Raw genomic sequence first — 27044 nt, forward strand, 5'->3', positions numbered from 1 at the left:
GTGTAGTTTTCTCATCTCTTCACAGTAATGTTTTTAAAACCGCTTCGAAATAAAGCTAATATATAAAGAAATAGTATAAACATGGACCTCTAATTCATAGGTCCATGCAATAAGTATCTCTTTTTAGTATAAAAAGGTGCCCGCAGCTGCTTACGGGAGGTGGCCGCTTACGGTAGGTACCAAATGCACTAATTAGATTGGAATGGTGGGATGGAGGAGTTTGAATCGGTCGATGGTAGCGGCAGTGTGGGTGGTGCTTGAATGCATGAATTTGACACTCTATAGTGGATGATCGACCAAAGTGTTGCAGTTTATCTTTTTGTGGTTATTGTCGGGGTAAGGGGGAGGGGGGGATGGTTGTAGTCGGAAGTGGTGGTGGATGGGCATGTGGGATCTGTTTAGGTTAGCAAATAAAAGAAGTAAAAAAATGAAAGAGGAGCTTCAAAATAAGAGAGGAGTAATCTGTTGCAAAGATTAAAATTCACAACGATATGATAATTTATTCAAATTTCCAGAGGATAAACCTATAAAATGACATTAAAACTGGGAATTACAGAATCTATAATTAAAAATATTGGTTTTTTTTCTCACAACACAACTAGAGCTATATAAAACATTAAGAATTTTTCTGACCAATGAGTTTTAAATCAGATAATCAAAGAAAATAAAATGTTTTTACTAATATACCATGTTTTTTTTTTATAAAAATGCCTATGTTTCTCGCAACACTGCTTGTAGATTTTAAAAATACCCCAGTATTTTATTTTAGAAATCACTTATTAAACATTAGAACTACCTATTTGTAATAAATCAGCTAAAAAAAAACACCACTTTGGGCGTTATGGTGAAGTAAAGTTTAGTTGCATTTCACAATTAAAAAAAAGTGAAAAACACCCCTTTTTAAATAAATGGTATCTCCCAGAGTATGAAATCAAAAAAAAAAAAAAAATATGAAACAGGTACACAATGCATTGTTATTATGCATGCACTAATTATTTTTTATAATTAAATAAACAAAACAAAAATATCGTTCATCAAAGTAGTACCAATATCCATTTTTAAAAACCTTAAAAAAGGACAAAATTTGTCAAAAACACAAATTTGGCCGTTGCCATGGAAATATATGTGTGAAATAAAAAATACTTCATATTTGATTTCTCTCAACACATATATAGCCATGTGCAAAATTTGAAAGAAATCCATTTTTTTGAGTCTGCCACTATTTTTGATATTTCTTTGATTCTTACAGACAATGGCTCTTAAATGAACATGTACTCACAATAAAGAGGTACAATTGGTTATATTCACATTAACATTCATCGCAAAAAACACATTTGTATAATTGTATATTAAATCTATCAAAATAGTATTTTTTAAAGAAAATCGGCTTGTCTTCAACATTATGATGCTGTACTCTAGCTGTTCAACCAGTTTTCAGCTATTAAAAACAATTATCGTAGGAGGAGATAGGAAAATGCGAAGCCTCCTCGCCTTTTTTGTGGCGGGTATTTTTCAAGATGGACATCCATTAGACAGTGTATACCACGATCGGAAAACACCCCTATTTGGGGCAAATCGTTGAACCTAAATTCGTTTTAATCGTCAATAACTAATTATCTAACTTAATTTAATTAGTAAACAGGGTTACATCAGGTGGTTAAAATCAGTACCGAAAGTACGAACCAACTTTATATACCATCGAGTAAAAATTCTAGAAGTAAGGCGCGAACGATCGAAAAACACCCCTATTTGGGGCAAATCGTTGAACCTAAATTCGTTTTAATTGTCAATAACTAATTATCGAACTCAATTTAATTAGTAAACAGGGTTACATCAGGTGGTTAAAATCAGTACCGAAAGTACGAACCAACTTTATATACCATCGAGTAAACATTCTAGCGCGCGATTTACCGAATTTTGCCCTTACGTAAATTTATACATAGATAATGGTTGGACCATGCGCGACTGCACCAACAATAATTTAGACTGTAGACAAATCTGTGCTCTAATTTGTCAAACGTGTAGATTATTAGTGCAAGAGGGCCTTAGTCAAAGGAAGGCGTCGTATTCAGAAACATGTTACTGATTTATCAAGAAGCATAAAGTAGTGTCTGTTAATCTGGTCACTTCTACAAAAGCAGTTTAGTACGTAAAGAGAAGTTAAACATAACACTAGCAAATGACTTGCTTTGAACAGCATTTCTCTCAATTCATTCATTCATCACCAATTAAAAAGTACTTAATACACATAAGACGTTTTTATATGACTTGCAATATTCAGTTAGGTTATACCTAGTTGAATTTAATGTCATTATTATATTAATTATATTCCGTTCATTCATTAGTTTATACATTAGTTCCTACAATTATAGAATTTTAAAGGTTTAATGTAATTTATTCATCGTGTCATTTTGCTTTTAAGTAGACCACTTAGTGTTTAAGTTTTCTTCTCTTCATTTTTAGTCGCGTGCAACGCGACTCTACAGCTTACTATGTCGGTCGGTTGTTCGGTCGGTTGGTCGGTCGGTAAACTTGAGCACGCGACTGCAGCCATATGGCCTTGTTCTTTTGACTACTGCCTGTGTTCATTTGTATCGTTTATTTATTTGGTTGTTTGAGAATTTGTAAAGACAGTAAAAAAACAAGTTCTATAAGTGCATAATAATAGTCATACATTTAATTAATTTCCATTTCAGCGAAAAAACACAATATTTTTTTAAAACATCAATAAATCACATATTGAACATAAATCAATTGCCATCATTAAGTTTTTAAGTAAACTGTAATTAGTGTTGATTTTTATTTTTGTTTATTTTACTAATTGTACCATCAATTAATTAAATAATAAATTTCTAAATTTAACTGATAAATATCAAGATTTAGTTACTAATTAATACTATATATGCCTACTCTATAATTATAATGATGCAGTGACTTGTTGATTCTGTAGGACTATGAGTCAGGATCGTATCTTCACCATTTCATTTGACATTTATCTGCAAAAGACGAAAATTATTAAGAATTAAATTACATTTCACAATAATTATCTCTTTTTTTTATTTGTCAAATCATAGTTACACAAAAGTGATTTTTTTATAATTGACTAATCTTTTCCTTGTTGACTGTCGGAATAACTATTTGAATGAAGAATCTTAAATCTTGAAATAATAAAGAGATGATGTTTAACAAAGACAAAACAGGTTTTCTTTTACCTGATTGTTTAATCCTGTATAAAGATGTTGTTAAATAAATAAATAAATAAATACACTAGAACCATGCTTTATTGCACATTGTAATTGTTAATAGGTCCTAAATGAATGTTCTATTATATTTTAGTCATGAAGACTACCGAGTAAAAATGTTGTGTTGAATACGCCATTTTAATGTCACTTAATTATATACGACAACGAATTATGATTAGAAAAAAATGTATATACATTTTTCGACAAAAAAAATGAGATTGGGAAAAAATGTATTAAATTGGTTTTTTTTTACAAAATACGCTACCGGAAGCCTATTGCCTGGAAGTCAATGGGGTTTGGTTAAATTTAACCGTTTATTTTGTATTTTTTACAAACTAAATCATTGTTTTGTTCTCTTTTTTTTAGAAAAAGATGAATAACTTTATTAAAACTTCAAAATGGTCTATTATAAGTTTGATTTTATTCATCGTAATATATTATGTTTTGAAGGACAATGAATATTAAATAACATCACCTAACAATGTTCTAACCCAGATGTACAACAGGGCAATGTTATATAGCATTGTGTAGATGTAAAAACTTACCAATTTTCACAGTAAAGAAGTTCAAACCTGAGGCAACGAACGTTATGATAGCCCGTTGGATGAATTCGCACGTAATTGGCTGTTATCCTGTAAAACCTGTGTGTAACCTCACTGTTATTATCCTTGTTCCCATCAAATATCTATTTAAATAAACAATATACAAAGAGAATGCAGAAATTAGACGTATGAGTGAATAAGTCATCCCCCTGCCCAACTAAAATGTTTAAAATTGCAATTCAAAAGATAAACATCCTCCTCCATACCCTATCTAAATCGATCCGCCACTGTGAAGTCGTATAGGCCTAGTGTTTGAACGCGAATGACAAATGATAGGGTCAGTCATTATTGTTAAAATTTAGCATCAATGAAGTGATATTTGTTATCATTTTTAAAAATCTTTTGATAACTGAGACACGCGACTTGTCAATATACTTACACGAGGTCCCGAAGTAGACATAGAACTATCTTTGACGTATAAATAGTTGTCATTGTCATTCTTTTTGTATGAAACTTTATACTCCGTAACCCACTGATCTGCATCCTCTCGTCCTTAGGTAATTATCCCAACGATATCATAAGAATTTCCCAAATCGACCTTAAGCCAAGATGTGGAGTCACCGCCTTTGGGCATCCACCCTCCACTCTCAAAGCTATCGGCCTTCGTATTCAATCGGCCTCTTGAAGGTCCAAAGCTAGGCTCGTTGGAACTGCATGTAAATGCGCTGTCTGAAATTCTTCGGTTATTGGCTTCGAGACCAACTCTTAACCGATTCTTACAGCTGGATGCAACTGCTGGTAAACAAAAAAGCAATAAATAAATATTTTGTTTATTTGTGCATTGTCACTAAACACAAAATAACACCACATCAAAACAAAAATGATAGAAATCCAATCTATATAATATATTGTAAGTGACATATAACATAATAAAATGTATTACTATCTATCAATAGCATGGGTCTGTATTCAAAGATCTCAAATTAAAGTAAATACACTACCTTTATCACCAAGCACCAATGCGTAGATGATAAATACTAGAACAGTTGATCTTAACATCTTGATTTCCGTTGAAATGACTGGTTTATCGAAGAAGTAGGCCTACCGTAATTTGTCAAAAGTGAATGGTATTTGTCGTCTGTGTATCACATTTTTATACCTTTATACCATGAAATGACACTCCCATAAACTCATAATTTCTATCACTATTGGTCAATATTCACAGAGTTAAAATAAATCCTGACTGAAAAACGCAGATGCCTACTCTAAATTCGACATATTTACTTTATAAAAAATCCTTCTTGCAACAAATGGCCCAGTTGTCTTGCAGCAATGATACCAATTAGGCCTATAATCTATTTGTAATTCATTAACGTCCTAACTTTTCCTGTGTCTTATGGGGAGCGAGGAAAGGATTAGTTTGAGGAATAACATTATATAGGTAATCCATCAAACGCCATTAGTGTTTTACAGTAATATGTTAGTTAAAACAAATATATTGAAACATGACGATTCCAGATTCGTTTGCTTAACTGATGAAACAACTTTAGTGAGAGTAGTGTGATATAGACATTTCCTATGTGACGTGTTTACAAATAATAATACGAACAATGGCTTACACATTATATGGATATAACAGTAGACAAAAATTTGTTGTCAATTAGTTTCATTTTACAGACAATCTTGTCATTCATTCAATTTTTTTATTTCAAATAGTACATTCATAAACATTAATATAGAGCAAACACAACAAATCAACCAGAAAATCTTTCACAATAACACATATTAATTTGCACAAACACTGATGAAAGATTGTGGAAGTACATCATAGACAATGGTTTTAATTAAGCCATTCATAAAATGAGGGAAAGCTATTCGTAACAAATATCATGCTTGCGCTATTGTAACTATGTAGCTTCTATAGCTTACGTTATTAAATCAGTTCAAATTAACTTCATTACATTTACTCCATACAGTACGCATAACGCAATGCGTTTTAAATAGCAGGCAATTCACTTCAATGTAACTAAATAAGTTGTGATAGGCCTACACAGTCGTTAATGTCGTTATCATAATTGAGGGAGTGTAAGTATGTAATGTAATAGTGGGACTGTGTGTAGCCTACTATCCCGCCTACTATAAAACGTGTACTGTGAGTTGGAACTCTGATCTAAACGAACAACGTATCCCTTATTATTTTTTTAACAAGGCCATATACATGGCTGCAGTTCCGTGCTAAAATTTGAGTTAGTGTTTACCGACCGACCGACCAACCAACCGACCGACATAGTGACCTGTAAAAATTAGCAGTTGAGTTGATTTGTATGAGGACTTTAATTATGTTTGTATTTTACGCATTAATGCCAATTTACACAGACCGGCGGTAACGGTAATAAACATATAGATCTATGTTATTCCTTATGACCATTTACACACAACGTGGAGCGCACAAGCTACGAGGTTTTCCACTTACCGTTACCGCTCGTCTGTGTAAATTGGCCTTTAAGAGGACAATAATTGTCCCTCATATTTGTGCGTAGGAACGTCACTTGTATATTCTGTCTTTAAATAAGTTCACACAGTAGGCCAATAGATCACACTCATAACTAATTATTAGATTATAACTACTTTTATACTAGAGTTCGGATGTAACATTCAACAAGATCATAATGTAGTCTAAGCTACGTTTATACTGCATAGAAGGGCCTACAAGTTTGATTTAGATTACATGTCACCCACAAGAACGAATGACTCGCACCAATTACTATCATAGTATAATAGCTATAATAGTTGACCAAGACTCAATTCTTGTATGGTATATCATGTCTCGCAACAATAAACAGCACTTGCAGTTTCTTGTCTGCTGACTAGTATACCGTTACTGTAACTTTATGACTGGTATGTGAATTGGCTGGTAACGTTGTGACGTCACCTGTAAGATTACAATAATTCGCCCACAACTTTCAAAATAGCTGTTATCTCATAACAAAAACGATATATGAAACATAACATATGTGTATTCTATTAATGTATATTTGTTCAATACGCGATAAATAACAAACGAATCAAAACGTGAAGAAGATTTCATAAAGTGTTTGTTTAATTAATGTTACATTATTTGAAGGTTGCATGGCGAAATCCGAATGTTGATATAAAATTTGCGGTACACCACGTATAGTTCTGAAATGAACTGTTGAGTTTTTCGCCGTTTTTCAATATATTGATCCTCCTCAGGAGTGAGAATGGAGAATGTTACATTTATACGATTATTTGATGCCAGATGTGTTTGCAAACTCTCACGTAATTGTTTTCTCAACTGAAGCTAGGCTACAATACGCACCACGAGTAATTCATATTACTTTGCATTTTATCTTCATAATCTCTTGCAATAGGCCATTTTTTTAACTAGGCCTACATGACCAGTTTATTCATTAACATCATGTTCACCATCATTAGCCTCGCCATATCATTAGGGCCTACTATCAATCCTCAGTATCACTCACTGTACGCAGCACATTGTCATTATAACAAAATTACATTAGGCCTACATTATAAAAAAATCAATTTTAATACGAATATATTTTACATTTATTCGAAATGCATAATACAAAATGTCAAAGTTTTTATTTGTTTCAAATTTGAGCTGTTTTTTTCACAGCAGCATTTGTTAATAATATACACTTTAAAAAAAATCTAATATCAAAAAAAATACATGAAAACATATATATAGGCCTAGAGCATGGAGGAATCAATCCACCACGTAGGAAAGTTTAGGAATATAATAAAAATATAAAGATAATTACATTTTAAGGTAAATCCTCCTAACGAAGTCTTCATAATAGGTACGCGAACATTTCGAGACACGAAATTTAGATTTACCTCAAAATTATTTTTATAATCCTCCATAAATATAGTATAAACATAATGCTATTGATATAAATCGCTTTCAATTACATGGTGCTTTTGTTGAATAAGCACATAACCAGTACATTATGTTACATTTTACAAAGAATGGTATGGAATGTTATAGTATATTAGGCCTAAATTATACTGAGCTACACGTGAACGCAACACCACGAAAATCATTTTTGTAGTACGAAGTGAACACAACAACGTTTAGTAGTAGCTCATAGTATAGCATAATAAGTAGGCCTAGCAAAACTTTATTTATACATGTACATTTTAATTATCTAGTTAATAAAACAAATAGTAAAATCCTAAATTTGGAGACCTATTCCACCAAATGTCTGGCTATCAGGAGTAACCTTAATATTTATTAGTGACATAAAGACAATTGGAAACTCCTATTAAAGGGACACACTTACAGTATTAGATAGACAATTAACCGAGCATTCATACATAATGGTGGTACTCATATTAAAGAGGTAATCATAATAAAGGTACACTAACATTAAAGTGGACAGTCTTAATAAAGGAATAATAATAATATCAAAGGGGCATATGTTATCAAAGGAACACTCCTTAAAGATACACTAATATTAAATAAACACACATGAGACATTCATATTAAAGAAACACTAATATTAAAGGGATACTCGTATTAAATGAACATGTACTTATAATAAAGAGGTGCAATTGGTTATATTCACATTAACAGCGCATTGATAATTATAAAAACATTCATATTTAAGATATAATAATATTAAAGGAACATAGTTAAACTTACACTGATACTAAATGAACACTCGGGATTAAAGGGACATTCTGTAAAACGATTGTCTTCCCTTTAATAGGAGTTTTACTGTGTGTAGTTATTTATCTTGAATAACTTAGATTTCACAATCGTAAACAAAATCCAAAACAGTGTTTATCACTAATTAATAAAACTATAGTTTTCTGTATCTATATTAGTATATTATATTAATTTTTAGATCTAATAGAATACATATGTTACAGAACATGGTTAAATAACTTAATAAAATATCCCTCCAATTAATTAAATTAACCTGCAATCTGTACACAAACTAAATAATAGATCTACAACAGAACCTCACTTTTGGGACACACCTATCGAGGGGACACTCCTATTAGGAAGACACCTATTCAGGGGACACTACTATTCAGGGGACACCCTACTAGAGACACCCCTATGAAGGGGACACGTTATAAGGAAACGAACGAGTGCGCTTATAACTATAACACTACGGCCAACCCCTATGCAGGGGACACCCCTATTAAGGCACTTTGTTAGGTCCCCTTAATATGGGTTCCACTGTATCGCGAAAACGCATAATTACCAAAAATGTTGATTTATATACTTCTTAAATACCACATAATACCTACATATTTACAATAAATTTGCATATATCATAAAGAAGACAATTCCAGGTGGGTTTATGATAATTATTATTATTAGTATTAAATATTACAATAAACATCTTCCATTATATTAGGATTTTCACACATTACATTCTGTCACAAAATACAGTAGAACCCCTCCTTTGGGACACCCTGGTAAGGGAAGCTTTTCCGTGAAAAGGGTACTACATGTTTTAGTGGACACTTGTTGGGTCCAGAAGGTGTCCCCTTAATAGAGGTTCTACTGTATATAATTGTTCATATTACCAAAAATGGTATTACATTTTTAACACAATGTTACACTTCATGTAATTATTTATTATAATTAAAATAATTAAAATTAATAATCCAGTAATTCTTTTCCTTCAGATTTGGACCTTCCATTCATAGTGCATAGTAAGACACAGAGAAAGATTATAAGTAAAAGAACAAGCAGACCAATCAGAGCAATCCACCATGGTTCCAGGAAAAGATCATCCCCCTCATCAGTCAATGGATCTAAAAGAATAGAAAGTTTAAAGGTAAATATATTATTTTAATTTCAACTTTATTTTTGGTCCACCTCGGCGACCGACTATCTCAGCTGTTTTAGAACGCGATATATACAGCGCGTCATATACAGTACTGTTGACAGCAACTGTTAAAAGGCAAAGCAAATATAATATTAATTTTGTTGATAAGGATTGAGCAGCAAAAGGTTTTTTATATACCAAAAACATTCTACTTTCTTTCGGAAACAAATCAATGAAAAAAAAAAAATCCAAATTCCAAATATCTAAATTATCAAATTAACAACAAATTTACTTATTCGTAAGAATTTGTATTAAATTTGTATTCCATATTATTAAGCTGCGGTTAATACATTGTTTTTAATTGTATGTGCAGCATATGCTACTGATATGAAATAACAAACCACTCCCACCTCACAAGATTCTCTCTATCTCATGGCATAATTTGTCACAATTCTGTAATAAAGTGTAATAATGTAATTTTCTTTCTGAATTACTAAATATATATATATATGTGTGTGTGCGCCTTACCGTTACTACTTGTGTCTTTATCTGCGCAATCTTCACCTTTAAACCCATCGAGGCACGAGCATGCAAAACCTGTGCTTGTGTTGATGCAAGTGGCGCTATTTTTACAAGGATTAGGATTGCAGCTATCAGCTGAAAACAAAATTGCCAAAATTAAAACTCTTTCTGAATTCAAATACCGTGTAAAAATTCCATTGACTAGGAACCAATGGTTGATCTTCATATTGTTTATTCCTCGTACACTGGGGGATGGGGAGGGATTACACTGGGGGACAAGTGGGGGAGGGGTTACACTCTCAGAAATAACATACATTATCAAATGAAAAAATATGTTGGAGAGATATCTCGTCATTTTGTATTTTTGTGAGGATCTCTGATCAGCTTCGGCTGGATGGACCACCTCTGTAAAATATTGTTAAAATAAATCAAATAAATTGCACATTTACCACCAAGAGACAGGAGATCACTCGGAATGTTGGGAAACTGACACAATTTTTGGGATATTTGGAAGGTCTGAATTGGTGAGTACACTTGTTAAATTATTTGTTGTGATTCTCTAACTTACTTATAACATCTTGACAGTTTGTTCCGGTGTAAGAATTCGGACATCTGCACTGGTATATATTTACAAGGTCAATGCACTCTCCATTATTTTGACATGGGTTACTAATGCACTCATTAATGTCTGTAAGTAATATTAAAGAACATGAATATTATAACAGATATACAAAAATGCTTATAGTACCATATATTCAGAGTACTATAGGATTATATAAGATTACAGTAAATTATATTATCCAATAAGAAGCCCTGTATACTATAATATTCTTATATGACCAAGTATGAATCCCATAGGATTCTATAAGACTATGTATGGTTTCATAGGATCCTTATACTATCCAATATTAAATTCTTGTACAATGCTAAAAGATTGTTATAGCACAAAGGCCTACAATAATTATATAACATAATGTATGATTCCATAAGGATCTTACACTATCCAATAGTAAAAGTATTGTACAATACTATAGGATTCTTTTATGACCTAACCCTAAAAACCAGCTTCATATGATAGGATCTTATATCCTATAAAAAAGAGCTATTATTTTTTTTTTTTTATTAATTTTATTATTAAGCTATAAGTTTTAATATTATAGATTTTGACTTTGTTAATCAAATTTTAGAAAGTTTTACCATTTTCACAGTTCTGTCCTTCATATCCTGTTTCGGAGCAGTCGCACATCGGGCTGCCACTTGTTAAAACACAAGCGCCCCCATTCATGCAATTGTCACATTTGTCTATTTAGAAATAAACAAACATGGAAGGTTTAGGTGAGGATCAATAACTATTTCCTTGTTAGCACTGAAGTGATGTAGTATTCGTAACCTTTACGTGAATAGCCCCTGCTTTATAATAAGACAGGGTGAGACACATAGCTATGATGAGAATATGGAATTCGCCATCTTAGTATATGTTATTGGAGAGTTTTATTATGTATTTTGAGAGTTACTAATTATAAAGAGTTGAAGTTAAAAACGCATTCTTTATAGTCTTTATAATCTGCTTCGAACACACCCATGCCATCAGAATGTGCTTTGAACATTTTGGTTTTGGTAGAGTTTCCAGCAGTAAGAAAGAAATCTGAATTTGTTATAGATTCATTTTGTTACCTTGTTGACAAAAGTCTCCTTCATAGACCTCAGTACAGGCACATGAGAAGCCAGATGCAGTATCAGTACAAGTTCCACCGTTTTGACAAGGACCTTGAGAACATGAGGTGATCACTGAAAGAGCAATATAAACATAATCATTCAAATGGATAATGGCCGGGGCATCAGAACTTGAATTTGAAAAGATGCAAGTTAAATCATCATTTGATTAAGTATTAAAGAAACAATCAATTAAGAAATTCAAAGAGATAAACGGAAAAGAAATTGTCAAAGAAAGAAACTGTAAAAAAATGGAAAGAGACAGACTTTAAAATAAATGAAAGAGAAATCTAAAAGAAATGAAAAGAGAGAAACTAAAAAAAATGGAAAAGAGAAAATCTAAAAGAACTAGAAAGAGAGAAACTGTAAACGAAACGGAAAGAGAGAAACTCTAAAAGAAATAGAAAGTAGAAAAATACATGGAAATAAAGAAAATCTAGAAGACATGGACTGAGAGAAAATCTAAAATGGAAATGAGGGAAATTATTCGGTGTGTGATAAAAGTTCACTTAAATTCTTTATTCTATTCTGTAATCATAATGTGCAAAATATATACCTGTATCACAACTTGGACCAGTATACCCAGCAACACAATGACAAGCATAAACATCTGTTGTTTTCTCACTGTTGTATAAACATGTACCTCCATTCAAACACATATCGGATGGACACGGTTCTGAAAAATAAAATATAAAACGTAATTTACTAACAATTTTAATAAATAATTTTAAAACAATGTTAAATACACAGACGTTAGCAAATGACATGCCCAGGATCGATGTTGAGAAGAAACAGTCTCAGGATGTTAGGAAAGGGCAAGTTCAGGATGTTGGGAAGGAGCAAACCCAAGATGTTGAAACAGAACATTCTCATGATGTTGGGGAAGCTCAGGAAGTTGAGAAAGAATAGACCCAGAATGTTGTGAAAGAGTAGGAGGAACAGGTGGTTTTGATATTCTAGGACTTGCTTTTTCTTTTTTAAAAAGTTTAAATTCATAATAGCCGCTTTAAAAAAGAGAAACATTTTGGGATTGGATTTAATATTATAGTTATAGTTGAACTTGGTTTTTGCTCCTGTAAAGGAAAAGTAGTTTTCAAATATGCTTGGTACCAGTATTTACTATTGATGATAAAATATATTTTACAAAATAATGTGATTACCAATTTCACAAAGGTCTCCGTTGTAACCTTCTTTACACAGGCATTGGTATCCAGATCCATAAACAACACATTCCTCAGCGTTCTCTGAACAATAATTTTCTGGACAACTTGCTAGAAAATAATATACAAAATTCAAACATTAGGTAGGTTCACACTAACTGTTTTACATCAAACAATTACGATAAGGAGGAGGTCTTCAATAACACAACCACTAACATTTCCATACATAATATTACTACTGCCGTCACAACTACATCCTGATCTGAATCTTACTCACCAAATTCACACCTTTCTCCATTAAAATTTGACAAGCAGGAACACTCATACTGGTTTTCTGCTATGTAAGTACATGTTCCAGCATTTAAACACCAGCTCTGTGGACAAACATTTGTTGACATCGTTGGTTGGACTACAAAAGAAAGGTAATAATGTTATCAATAGGGTATCAAAAATATTATATGTATTCATCTTTTCCATTGATTGTAAACCTCTAATGAAACTTTGTATTTATTCATTATTGTATTATTCAACTTCTGTTTCCATTAATAGTCCATATAAAAACATTAGACCACTTCTACACAAAGGTGAATGAGCCCTTGTGTTTAGTATAGGACTGCTCGGAAACCAATTCCCAACAGTTGGGTGGATTGGATTCGAGTATGACAGGATGGGAGGTTGCTATGATGTTCAGGTAGTTGATGTTCATCATTAAAGAAGGCTTGGCACTGTGCAGAAAAGCATTACCAAATCTGTTTTACTGTAAAATGATAACTTACAGGTTTCACAATTCTTTCCTACATAGTTGGCAGCACAGTCACATGAATAAGCCTTGCCATAGTTAAGATCATTGCATTCACCTCCATTTTGACAAGGGTCTGATGAACATGGTGTAGCTCGTTCTGTAATAAAAACACATTTTTTGTATTGGTTGTCCAATTGGTGGAAAGGAACACTATATATTTAAATTGTGTCTAGACTATCAACCTAGTTTGATAAAAAAAAAGTGTGATCTACCAAAATATGGCGGTGATATGATGTTATCGTATCCATACAGGCACGGGCATATCACATTTTTTGTTGCATAATGTTGCAGACCTATAGTAGAATATTACTTGACATATTGATTGAAAACCTTTCATATTATTGTTCTCTTTCAGATTCGCAAAAACTGTTAATGTATAGTTAAGTCTAGTAGATGAAATGTTCTTATTTATTGGTAGCATTTTGCAACAAGTTGTCATGAGCTAGGCCAATATTAGCACTTTTTTTGCTGGTCTCCAAATTAAAAAAAGCACTGGTTACGGGCTTAACTAGCCCCTCATGCATATACCCTCATTCTTCTTCTAATACTGTACTTACTGGTTTCACACATGCGTCCTGTGTACTCTGCAGGACAAGTACAGACAAACCCAGAAAACCCCTCGAGGTCTTCACACACTCCTTGGTTTTGGCACGGATTGCTAGCACAAGCATCCTCCACTATAAAATATACGAAAAATAATAAGTTGGGTATTTCATAAACATTTGTTTTGACAGCTTATACAGAACTGAATACCTAAAATTCAATAGTTAAAGTCACATGAAATGTATACTCTAGGCCCTACAGTACATGTATGTATCCTAAACCTGAATAGCGATGTTCCGAACGAGATGTTCTACTGTATAAATATGATTTGGTGAAACATTGTTAGAGAAATACATCTTAAACTGATATTTGGAAAGATCAATAAAAGCACTAATATAACATAAATATATTATTGATAAAGGAAATAGTGTTTTCCAAAACGCCTGGCACCTTTTTTTTCTGGTTGTTCCAGACATATAGGGCATTCTACTATTTCGTGCGATTTATTCCTGTCGTGGGCCCATTGTTGTTTCAAGTCAAACCATCCTCTATCATTTTAGTTTATATTTTCAACAGGTCTTTTTACTTTCCTTTAAAGTTAGCGTTGCGGGTGTATTATCGGTGTGTCTTAATATATTTCTTCTTTTTAACTTACGGCTTCATTTTTCCAGTTTTAACATTCTAAACATTTCTTCATTTGTTACTTTATCATAATAATAAATAATATAAAATAGTAATAAAAAAAATAATATATCATTGAAATTCATCTTACCTGGTCTGCAGGAATCCTCTATATGGATCAAGAAACCATTGTCGGTCTTGCCCTCGTCAGTTGAAAACTTTAACCAGATCACATCAGACGTGGTCGTTAGATTCTGTGGTTCAATCGCACCAGTGAATGTCTGGATAGCTGTAGCGCCGTTGGCAGAATCCTCACCGTAACCATACTCCAATATATCATAATTTTCTTCTGTGTCGAAATCTCTGATGTAGATACGCATGTTATTACCGTTGTTAGTTCTAATTGTCCATAAACAGCTGTCACCATTGTTGTAAGGACTTGGGTAATTATTGCTATGAACTTCGACAGCACTGCAATCCTGAATTGTGTAGTCAATACCATAGCAACCAACCTCTGTAAAATGCCAGGAATCGTGGTTAAAATCTCAAACACATTCTTTTATAAATACATGCAATACTCTATTATAGTTTTGTTTGTTTGTTATTTTATTCGTTTACCACACATTTTTAATATATATATATATATATATAGCAATGCAGTGTGTGGTAGGTCACCAAAATAAGATTGCAGAGAATTTTTAAGTCATGGCCACCAGTTAAAATAAAAATAAATAAATAAAAAAATAGTAATACTTTTATTTCAGAGAAAGACCGTCTATAGAAAAACAAATATAAATTATTATGAGAAAAAAGGTCTCAAGACCACAAAAATACGGTAGTTAGTACACTAGCTCATTCCGTTTATAAAAAATAAAACATAACAAGATTATTCATAATGAGTCGTACTGGGATCATGCAATTCAGAAAGATCCTGGAAGAAATCAAAATGTCACTGTCAATCACTGTATTTAATCCTCCAAGCCCATTATTTCACAAATAATTGTAACAATCACTCTATCAACTCATGTTTCTTGCAGTTGTACCACTTACCTTCTGAGCAGCTTGTACCAGTCCATCCTATTCCACAAATACAAAAGAAACCATTGACCAAGTCTACACATGTTCCTTGATTCTGACAAGGGTTGCTAGAACATTCTGCTGTATCTGTAATGAAAGAAATGACCAAGAATTAATTTACCATTTTAATGATGACAAGATATACAAACGTTTAACTGTTTTTCTTACTATAATCAAATTGGTTTCGGCTTTAACAGCAATAACTCAACTCATATATACATTTATTCAACACATAATTTTAACATAAATTTAATAAACAAAACAAGAAAATAAATAAGCTGTTAATAGGGCCACAAGTTAGAAGCGAGCATTGTCTCATGAGGACCCTGTGGAAAAAACAACTAAAAGGTAATGCGTAATACGAAATCGAAATAATATGACCACATGGCTAAGCTTATAATAATAGGTTAACTTAAAAAACAATTTCAAATATGATAGAAACTAATATAATGGGATTTAATAACATTATAGTTACAAACATTCAATATCAATGCAGACAATTCAATCCACTAACTCAACTCAAATCCTCTACAAAGCTTTTTCTAATAGAACTGATTTTCTTAAATGCAATAAAGGATTTTTTTAAATAGAAAATGTGTTGGAAAACATGAAAAAGTAGTTGTAGTGGGTATTTCCATTTATTTATTTTGTTTTGACACGCATAGCCTGGTAAGGTCAAGAAACTTTTTCTGATTACTAGCTGCATTATGGGAATATGTTTCCTTGCGTGTTTGAATCCAAAAATGACCGGGGTAATAATAATGTACAGCGCATAGAATGTGACAAGAATACCTGTAGAACTAAAGAAACTGGGATTCAAAAGCAAACACCAATGCCGCTATAATGCAAATCAAATAAACAGCCATCTATTGCTGATGTAATTGGTTCTTACCGATCGAACAGTCTTTTCCTTCATACCCTGGTTGGCAGTCACAAGTGAAATTATTGATAGCATCTGTACAGACTCCTCCGTTCCGACATGGAAAACTTCCACATTCGTTGATGTCTAAAATGGATAAAAGCATTTAGTTTCATGTTTGAAGATGTGAATGTTACAGTATACAAAGGTAAAATGGCTGCTAGTGAAATGAAAAAGTAAGTTTGCAATAACATTAAAAGCGAGCCCTGAAAACTGGATACCCAGAATTACTCAAAATATCACAAGGTCTCCTAAAACTGAACAACCAGGGCACTAAAACTTTCCCAAGTTCTATTAAAAGGCATTAATTTTATCTGTTTCAATATATCTATAGTCTAAAATGCGCTCTCATGCATGAAAAGTTCATCAGAACATATTTACAAGTTTGTACCGAACAAATGCAACTGATTGAGGATAACCAACCGGGAATATACTGTAAATGAAAGGCTGCATTGGGTTTACTTGGCGCTGAAAGCACATAATGGTTGAGTCGTTCAGTGACCTATGGCAGCACACACAGAATATAAATTTTCAGTATTAAATGCATAGTGCGGGTGTGTGGTCCATTTACAATTCGTTTCTCGCAGAGGAATGTCTGATAAAGTATGCTGAAATAACTTACTGACTTCACATAATATCCCCTGATATCCACCTAAACAGTCACATGAATAGGAATTGACTGAATCTACACATGTTGCTCCATTAAAACATGGGTTACTGTTGCATTCATTGAATTCTGCAAAAAATTAAAAAATAGAAGAAAAGTTAATATCACAAAAGCATTGGTCTTACTAATCATGACGTCATTTGATTGATTGATCAAAAATAGCATAAATGGTTAGTTCTACTGTACGATATTTCTCTTATTGTCTTTTATTATCTACCTTATGACAATATATTGGGTGTTTTTTTGGCCATTGGTTTGGTTTGAATATTAATTAGGGACTTCTGAGAAATTACTAGTTCATCATTCAGTAGAAGGTGATACTAATTTTATTTAGAAAGTACCGCAAAAAGAAATGTATATATGAAAGTCTTCAAAACTTACCAATTTCACAATTTGATCCATAGTACCCAAGAACACACGCACACTGATAGTAGGTAAAGTAGTTATTACAGGTCGCTCCATTCTGACATGGGTTTGATGTGCACTGATCCTTTACTGTGAAAAATAAAACCATTGAGAGCTCAACTTAATAGGTTTGTCCTATTGGGCATGGCAACTGCAGGTTATAAAACCAATCCCCAAATAGCATTGAAAAACTGCACACAAACATCTTCTAGGTTTACATATTTATTTAAAAAAGTCTGGAGTTACAAATTTGCTGGTTGTAGGTTTGAGTCCCGCCTGAGAATTAATATGTATATACTATGAGCATCTGTGCATTCCGTCTAATTACGTCTAGGTAGGATATAACAGCCAATGAAAAAGTAAATGTTTTAAACGATTTTGGATTTATGTAGCAAAACAGTGTTGAAATAGTCCATTTCCTCAGTCTCCAGTTAAGCTTAAGGACCAAGAATAATACATTTAACATTTGCTGCAGCTGCAATACTGGTTTCAGAGGCTAAATGAATAAGAACTTGATATTGAACTCAATATATAAAATTATTCTTTTGCGTGGTCCAGAGTATTTAATATACCGTAATTAGATACTTGAAATAAATTTGTATTCAACTCTCCCTATATTGATATTAATTATAAGTGGCTTTTTTTCAACACGTGTACTCACCTAGTTCACACCGATCTCCTTGATAGAAGACTGAGCATATGCAACTATAGTCGGTACCCTCATTAATGCATGTGCCACCGTTAAGACATGGGTTACTCAAACATGCTAGGATCACTAAAATAAATAAAAGAGTTAGCAACTACAAGTAAAATGCTAGTGAGGCAGACTTGATGGGTCCTGTAGAGTCTTATATCTAGACCAATGTAAAACATACGATAAAGACAATATGGAGAGCTCACTGCTTTTCAGAGTTGATGATAATCATCCGACATTCACATATTGAAAACTAGTAACTCTCATTTATGGATTAGTTACAACATTGGAACTAGGTCATGATTGAATAGAAGGCATTAGTTACAACATTTGAAATAGGTCACGATTGAAAAGCAGGCAGGTATAACCATAAATCTGATCTGTTTGAAATTCACTGAAAAACTATAAACAAATTACATTTTCAAATTAATACAACTTTATAATTGTTCTGTATATAAGTTTAACTACACTCTTAAAAATGTGTTTACATCTTGTGTGTATTGGACATAATTGCCACTTTTAAGGATAGCTTTTTGAATAATTATTCAAAAGAAAAAAATAAGACTTACTATCTTGGCAGTTGATTCCGCCATATCCTACTGTGCACACGCACTGATAGTAGGAGATGAAATTGTGGCATGTTGCGCCGTTCATACATGGGTTACTTTCACATGGATTCACAGCTAAAAATCAAAATCAAACAGTTCTAATTATAATCTGTGACTTATCTATAAATTGTACTATTGATTGAAACATTACCTTATTTTAGGATTGATTAGTTTAGGTAATTAATTGAGACTATTGTTTGAATATTGCATTATTGCAAATTTATTAAGACTTTAGTTTCAATTTATCAATTGTTTGTACAATTGATTGATACATTGTCAAGACTATTTTAGATTAATAATGAAATCATTTTATTTTTGCATTGAATTAAAATAATTAATTTGACTTAATTGTTAGTAAAGAGACTGATCTCACGGGCGTACCAGCACGGTTGGTAAGGTTTCAACCTGACCACTTTTTCACAAAGGCATTTGACAGCCCTGTGCCCTTTTTTTGCTATCACCACACCACTTTATTTTTCGTGGCTACGCTTTCAGAACACAGCTCACCAAACATTAATATTTTCAATGATTGACTGATTCACACAGAATTATTTGAATTGATAATTGTTAATTACCTGTCTGACACTGGTCACCTGTGTAACCGGATGGACAGTTACAAGTGTACTCTAAACCACCTTGATCTATACATGTAGCTCCATTTAAACACTTTGATGGTAGTGAATTACAGAGATTGACATCTTAAAAATAAAGAAAATAATAAGTTAAACCTTATTCAGTTTTATTCCATTGTGATCAATAACAGATTCAACATAAAAACATTAAATATATTTAGTTTAAGATTGTTCATTTATTCTCTTTAAAATAAAATCATAATTAAAATGGCAATAATCTACATAACATATTGCGAAAAAGTTGAGTAATATAGTATAGGCTTCAAATTAAGCCTACTGATGGAATGCATGCCACCACGTATTGTCATTAGTTACCCAACAAACTATGCCTGCAAGATAGCTAACTTTTCGCAATATATGTACTACAATTAATTTAGACATATATGTGTATAAAGCTACCAAGGCTCAACCGGCGCTTAAATGACTGACACAACCAATTTGACAAATGATAAAGCCTCATAAACCTAATTAGCAATGGTTTGAAATATAGTATGGCTAAAAACCACTATAATCAGAGATGGAATCAAATTAAATTTGCTGTAGGCCTATATAAAACCACATATCTAAAGACTTAACTTACAATCTTCACAGACATTGCCTTCGAAATCTGATGGACAAGTGCAGATATAGTAAGAACCATAATTATTACAAGTTCCACCATTTAAACAGGGATTAGAAAAACATGAATCAGTTACTGAAAAACAAAAATAGAGATATTATTAAACTTTATTCGTTTTAGATCAGGCAACATGTGAGAAAAAAAAACAGGAATATCATAATTATATATAATTTTTAAAAAAAATTGTGTCAAAAATATGAATGGCAGAACAATTACTGTGCATTAGTACTGTGTAGTGCAGCCTACTTTTTCTACTACATGTGTAGTTACAAAGATGACCAACATTTTCCCATGTACTGTACCATCAAACCTACGCTTTGTATAGTTTCAAATGTTTCTATTCATCTTTTAGGCCCACCCATTCTGTATTACTTACATACTTCACAGCGAGGTCCACTATATCCAGTATCGGTGCATTCACAACTGCCAGAGATACATATGCCTCCATTCAAGCAATCTACACCATTGCATGGATCAGGGGCTGAAAATACAAGAAATGTTTATATATTGAATTGCTGAATGTAATAAGGACGGAAGTTTTATATCTGCGGCAGGACATTGACATTAACTGTTGGTCAGCACTTAATTCTCTTAAAATGTGTAGGTCTTGCGATGAGGATTTAGGTTTAAAAAACATGATATGTAATTAACTACTGATTACATTGTATAAAAAGCAAACAAAAGAAAAGTTTAATTACCAATTTCACATCTATCGCCAGAATATCCAGATGAAGTACAATCACACTCATACTCGGTGACCCGGTTGTAACATTGACCAGTGACACAGGGGCTTGATATACAAGGATTTGGGGCTACAAAAAACAGTTAAAATTTACAAAGAAATAATGAAATATAAACAATTAATTACTAGCCTATAAAAAATGTAAGAAAGAAACTTATTTATAGAGCATACTAATATATAAACAATTTTTTCTTTTTTATTTATTTTGTACTTTTGTAATTGGATTAAGCCCTGGTTGTGAATTTTCTCAATTGTTCTAATAATTATTCATTTTAATTATTAGCAGTATCGTATGGCTTCTATGCATACAATTATCACAAAAATCACAAGGTTAATTTTGGATTTGTTTTAGCAATGCCGAAAATGTACTTTATACTCAGTATATAAAGCCTTGCCTACACTATCAAACTTTATGTGACAACAAAATATGTTGTGCCCATATATTGACATCATGATGTCATATCACTACCATATTTGGGTATATCACTACCACATTTGTGCACATCACACTTAAGTTTTGTCAAACTAGTTTGATAGTGTAGACAGGAAATTAACGTTTGCATCCGATTGTACACATTTACTGGAGGGTCAACTTTACTACAAGAATGCTTGATATTTCCTTTCTTACCAATTTCGCAGTTTGTTCCTGTGAATCCAGTAGTAGTTGAGCAATTACAAGCAAAAGCTGTATCATAACTAGTGCACACCGCATTATTTTGACAAGGGTTGGACAAGCATGGATTAGGAGCTGAAAGAGAGTATTTAGATAATCTGATATTAATGAGCTTTCAAAACAGGACAGTAGATGAATGACGACTGGTTATTTGCCTTTCACATCCACTTACAATTGACATCGCACATTTGTATAATTTTGTTAAGCTGTTGTGTGAATACTGTAGACCTACAAGTCAATGCTTTTAAGTTTACAGTCACAAATTTCACGTGTTCTTGATTTTTTTTAATATAAATTTACATCATGTACAAACAGCAAACATAACTTACGTGTTTGGCACAATGTTCCAACGTAGTTGTTAAGGCACACACAATTAAAATAAGTCACAAAGTTTTGACAGAATCCATTGGATCCACATGGATTTGACAAGCAAGGATTTGGCTCTGAGGAACAAATATAGTTTAGTCATTAGGCCTATTTCATAGCACTTTGACAATCAGATCTGATTCAATATATAACAACTATTTTATTAATTCATTCATTTCAGTTATACATAAAAATGGAGAACGGAGGAGAAGCAAGAACTGTCAAAAACAACTATCGCCAAAGGGCGTGTCATTCCAAAGTTGAGGGATCTTCTAAAACAAATCACTAAATTATTTAACGTTTTGGAAGTTCACTATGGTGATACTGTATATACCTGCTTGGCAATTATAATAGAACTCTCATGAAGGGACTCCTTAAGTGTCCCCATAACTGAGTATCCCCCGACAAGGGGTTGGACGTAATGTTATAACATATGCTGTATTGTATATGCCTTTGTTCGTTTATAGGGAAGTGTCCCAAAATAATAATAATGGTATGCCACAGGAGGGGTTCTAATGTGGTACAAATGATGTGTAATTGTGTGCATATAACCATCAGAACATATTTTTTTTACAATTTCAATATAATATATGTTAAATGTTACCTGTATAAATTTCACATCTTGTTCCACTATAATTAGATGGACAGGTGCATGTATATGTACCAGTAGAATCGGAACAAACTCCTCCGTTGAAACATGGATTGGGAGAGCACGGTGTAGCTAACATAAAACAATAACATTGAAAAACGTCATCTCCTTCCAACAAATATTATTTGATAATAATTTCACCATAAACGAAATTATTATCAAATAAAACAATAATGTACACAGTTATTGTGTGTGATTGGTCAAAACAGGTGCTTGTATGCCGGCTGACCTTTGTATATGATTGCACATAATAGTAACTAAAGTGGTTGTTTTAAAATTTGACTTATGCACTATACAGTCTGATTCTAGTTCTCCTTCCTATTCTTAATTGTTCTAGAGATCGTTACCAATGGTGCAAATCTTAAAAGCCACTATTGATTTATTTAGAAATACTCTAATGATAACATAATAATTTACCTGGTGGTGAGTAAAATTCACAATAGGTACCAGAATAATATTGTAGACAAGTGCAAGTAAAGCCAATACCGACAGTTGACACAACACATGCTGCTGAGTTTTGACATGGATTGGGCACACATGGGTCTAAAAAATGAAAACAATAAAATACAGTAAAACAATAAGCAATAGAATGCAACACAACAGTGTTATTATGGAAATCAACACTTACAGTACATTTTTGCTTGTACTATTGGACAATAACGCTCTTAATACGGTAATTGCTTTATAAATGTTGAACTAGGTAGGAGGCTAGGATATTAAAATAGGCAGTTTTATAATTTTGGATCGCCGTAAAACAGCATAAATGGTGCTGCTTGACAGGTTGGTTTTCGAACGTAGATTGGTCAACACATTTTTTCGAATGTTTACAAAAAAGTGAACTGCTCAATAGTAAAAATTCAATGTCGCCATTAAATATCACTTATCCATTCAATGGCAAAGACACTCAGGTTTTTTATAAACTCTTAAATAATGATCTGTTCAACTTGTATTGCATATCCAGTGGTCTGTGTAAACAATAGTACTCAAGAGGGCAACTTAGCACTCTACAATCAGTAGCTGTAAAAAACTGAAGAAAAAAACATGACTGAAGGAAAGCATGGAGATATGCCCCCGTAGTCACTAACTAGCGTTCGGTCAGTGCCCATTGATTCTCTGTCATCTTGAACGCTTTTCATTCCATAAACAATAAGGAAAGAGTAGTCAACTAATTTATCTATGGTACAAACGAGAAATTATTTAAAATGAACTGAAAGGGTGGGTTAATTGTCAACTAACTCTCCCATTGCCCGTTACCATTACAATTCAACTCTTTATTAATACATCAAAACAAATTTTATAAAAATAACATCAAGAAAGTAAGCAACAAAACAAACAAACAACATCAGAACTTTTAAAAACAATTATTATTATGTAAAAAAGTGGAGTTAACATAATTAATAACAGGCAAAATAATATTTAAATCAAGCGCGTCCATAAGAAAAATGAATCTGTAATTGTCATTTAGATAATTAAATGTACAGTACAAAGAGACATTTACCATCTTCAGTTTCCAATGAGTATACCTAATGTCTTTAAATATATTGTGTGCTGAACTGTGGTACCGTATACAACCCCTTGCGCGTTTAATTTTATTTCAACTTACCTGACGGATTGTAGGTTTCACAATTTACACCTATATAATCTGATGCACATTGACAAAAATATCCAGAATCAGTAGAGCTTCTAAAGCAAGTTCCTCCAAATTGACATGGATTAATTTGACATGGATCTAAGAAAAAGAAAATAACACAAATTAAAATACAATAAATTATTATATTGTATCTCATCATGTATTGTAGTAAATTTAGTTAAAATACTGGAAATTCATTAAAAAAAAATCTCAAATCACTAGTCCAGATACAAACACTAGACTACTAGATTTGAGCCCTGAACAAGCCCAACAAGAAAATAATAATATAGTTTAATAGTAACAAACAATTTTCTTTAGAGTTGAATTAGTTAAATTGATTAAATCATCATGATCATTATCATAATGAAATTATTCTTTTTAAGTGATTTTCTATTATTTTTTACATTAGTTATTTATTATTCATCTTCAATAAGTTCAGACAACATCATAATTTATATTCAAATCAAAAGAAACAAAAGAGACAACATGCAAAGGAAAAACGATTAAATATGAACCAATTGGAAATAAACACTGACATTTGATTAGTATATAGTAATAGTAGGAGTCCAATTATCAAATTACTGGAATATACAAAGAAAACTAGATTTACAGGTTGGTAACTAACTCTCTCATTGCCCGTTACCATTACAATTCAATTCTTTATTAATACATCAAAACACATTTTATAAAAATAACATCAAGACAGTAAGCAACAAAACTAACAAATAAACAACATCAGAACTTTTAAACACAATTATTATTATTATGTAAAAAAAGTGGAGTTAACATAATTAATAACAGGCAAAATAATATTTAAATCAAGCGCGCTCATAAGAAAATGAATCTGTAATTGTCATTTAGATAATTAAATGTACAGTACAAAGAGACATTTACCATCTTTAGTTTTCAATGATTATACTTAATGTCTTTAAATGTAGTGTGTGCTGAACTGTGGTACCGTATACAACCCCTTTTTATTCCTATTTCGGTGTGTGCGCGTTTAATTTTATTTCAACTTACCTGACGGATTGTAGGTTTCACAATTTACACCTATATAATCTGATGCACATTGACAAAAATATCCAGAACCAGCAGAGCTTCTAAAGCAAGTTCCTCCAAATTGACATGGATTAATTTGACATGGATCTAAGAAAAAGAAAATAACACGAATTAAAATACAATAAAATTATTATACTGTATCTCATCATGTATTGTAGTAAATTTAGTTAAAATACAGGAAATTCATAAAAAAATCTCAAATCACTAGTCCAGATACAAACACTATACTAGGCCTACTAGATTTGAGCCCTGATTCTGGCAAAACCAGTGGCTTACTTGGGATCCAATCTTGTTGAAAACATTTCTAACTAAACAGATCTCAGATTGAAAAACCACAGCTTACCAGGAATATAGATTTCACAGTTTGTTCCAGAGTAATCAGCGAGGCAGTTGCAGGAATATCCAGTAGAAGTTGATGAACAGGCTCCACCATTTTGACATGGCTGATTTGCACATACGTCTGTCTCAAAAAGAAAATAACAATATAGGTTAATAGTAGCAAACAATTTTCTTTAGAGTTGAATTAGTTAAACTAATTATTCTTTTTAAGTGCTTTTCTGTTATTTTTAACATTAGTTATTTATTATTCCTTTTCATTAAGTTCAGACAACAAAGTAATTTATATTCAAATCAAAAGAAACAAAAGAGACAACATGCAAAGGAAAAACGATTAAATATGAACCAATTGGAAATAAACATTGACATTTGATTAGTATAGTAGGAGTCCATTTATTAAATTACTGGAATATAAAATGAAGACTAGATTTACAGGTTGGTAACTAGTGGCTTTTTTTCAAGTGACCACAATTGTGTAGAAAAGGTATCTCTGGGTTCGCTCATACCTGGAGCATTTTCACAGTAGGTTCCACTATAACCAATTGGACAGGTACACGTGTAACCAATAGCTGTTGTCAGTGAAACACAGGTTGAGCCAGCACTGCATACGTTGCCTACACAATGGTCTATAAATAACATAAAGCATATTTTAAACTATATACTGTAAACCAAATGGGATGATTTATCTGCCTTCTCATAATTATTAGTTTAACATTATACATTATAACTGGAAGTGCTCTTAACAGTGTTATGAGCGCTCACTGGCTAAATCCAGTGGCCCCAGGGCATAGGCAGTCCTAAGAATGCTAAACCAGGGGCTTTGCCGTCAAGGTGGCATACATTTTAAACAAGTCAGTTGTGATACGTTTGATAGTACTTACTATAAGTTTCGCAGTTGGTTCCTATGTAATTAGAAGGGCAAGTGCAAGTATATCCAGTTGTAGAAACAACACAGCTACCACCTGACTGGCATGGATTTGGGCTACAACTGC

The 27044-nt window shown here is 32.4% G+C and overlaps 2 protein-coding genes across 3 annotated transcripts in view; both read right to left on the bottom strand.

Moving 5' to 3' along the window:
* Positions 1-2973: 2973 nt before the first annotated feature.
* LOC144835427 (uncharacterized) lies at positions 2974-4925 on the bottom strand. The gene is made up of 5 exons (XM_078690512.1): positions 4786-4925; positions 4383-4579; positions 3788-3927; positions 3213-3226; positions 2974-2996 (listed from the first exon to the last, which is right to left on the bottom strand). Exons 1-5 carry the CDS (start codon positions 4841-4843, stop codon positions 2974-2976), a joined length of 432 nt encoding a protein of 143 aa, XP_078546638.1. The 5' UTR covers positions 4844-4925.
* A 2170-nt stretch (positions 4926-7095) lies between these two features.
* Positions 7096-27044, bottom strand: part of LOC144836258 (uncharacterized) — a 31297-nt gene continuing 11348 nt past the window's right edge. For both annotated transcript variants that reach the window (XM_078691513.1, XM_078691512.1), the window contains exons 9-38: positions 26934-27044; positions 26559-26678; positions 26060-26176; positions 25678-25803; positions 24631-24756; positions 23445-23570; positions 22983-23099; positions 22342-22455; positions 21968-22087; positions 21296-21409; positions 20974-21078; positions 20559-20672; positions 19922-20044; positions 19308-19421; positions 18706-18819; positions 18021-18134; positions 17595-17708; positions 16946-17059; positions 16027-16140; positions 15128-15490; positions 14370-14489; positions 13787-13909; positions 13288-13419; positions 13011-13121; positions 12407-12526; positions 11812-11925; positions 11335-11439; positions 10706-10825; positions 10144-10272; positions 7096-9601 (exon numbers count right to left, since the gene is read on the bottom strand). In XM_078691513.1, coding sequence (XP_078547639.1) covers positions 9444-9601; positions 10144-10272; positions 10706-10825; positions 11335-11439; positions 11812-11925; positions 12407-12526; positions 13011-13121; positions 13288-13419; positions 13787-13909; positions 14370-14489; positions 15128-15490; positions 16027-16140; positions 16946-17059; positions 17595-17708; positions 18021-18134; positions 18706-18819; positions 19308-19421; positions 19922-20044; positions 20559-20672; positions 20974-21078; positions 21296-21409; positions 21968-22087; positions 22342-22455; positions 22983-23099; positions 23445-23570; positions 24631-24756; positions 25678-25803; positions 26060-26176; positions 26559-26678; positions 26934-27044 — 3812 coding nt within the window. In that variant the 3' untranslated portion in view covers positions 7096-9443. The remainder of the gene's footprint in view (positions 9602-10143; positions 10273-10705; positions 10826-11334; positions 11440-11811; positions 11926-12406; positions 12527-13010; positions 13122-13287; positions 13420-13786; positions 13910-14369; positions 14490-15127; positions 15491-16026; positions 16141-16945; positions 17060-17594; positions 17709-18020; positions 18135-18705; positions 18820-19307; positions 19422-19921; positions 20045-20558; positions 20673-20973; positions 21079-21295; positions 21410-21967; positions 22088-22341; positions 22456-22982; positions 23100-23444; positions 23571-24630; positions 24757-25677; positions 25804-26059; positions 26177-26558; positions 26679-26933) is intronic.

The sequence above is a fragment of the Antedon bifida genome, chromosome 2 (genome assembly GCF_963402885.1).
Source record: "Antedon bifida chromosome 2, ecAntBifi1.1, whole genome shotgun sequence".
NCBI lineage: Eukaryota > Metazoa > Echinodermata > Crinoidea > Comatulida > Antedonidae > Antedon > Antedon bifida.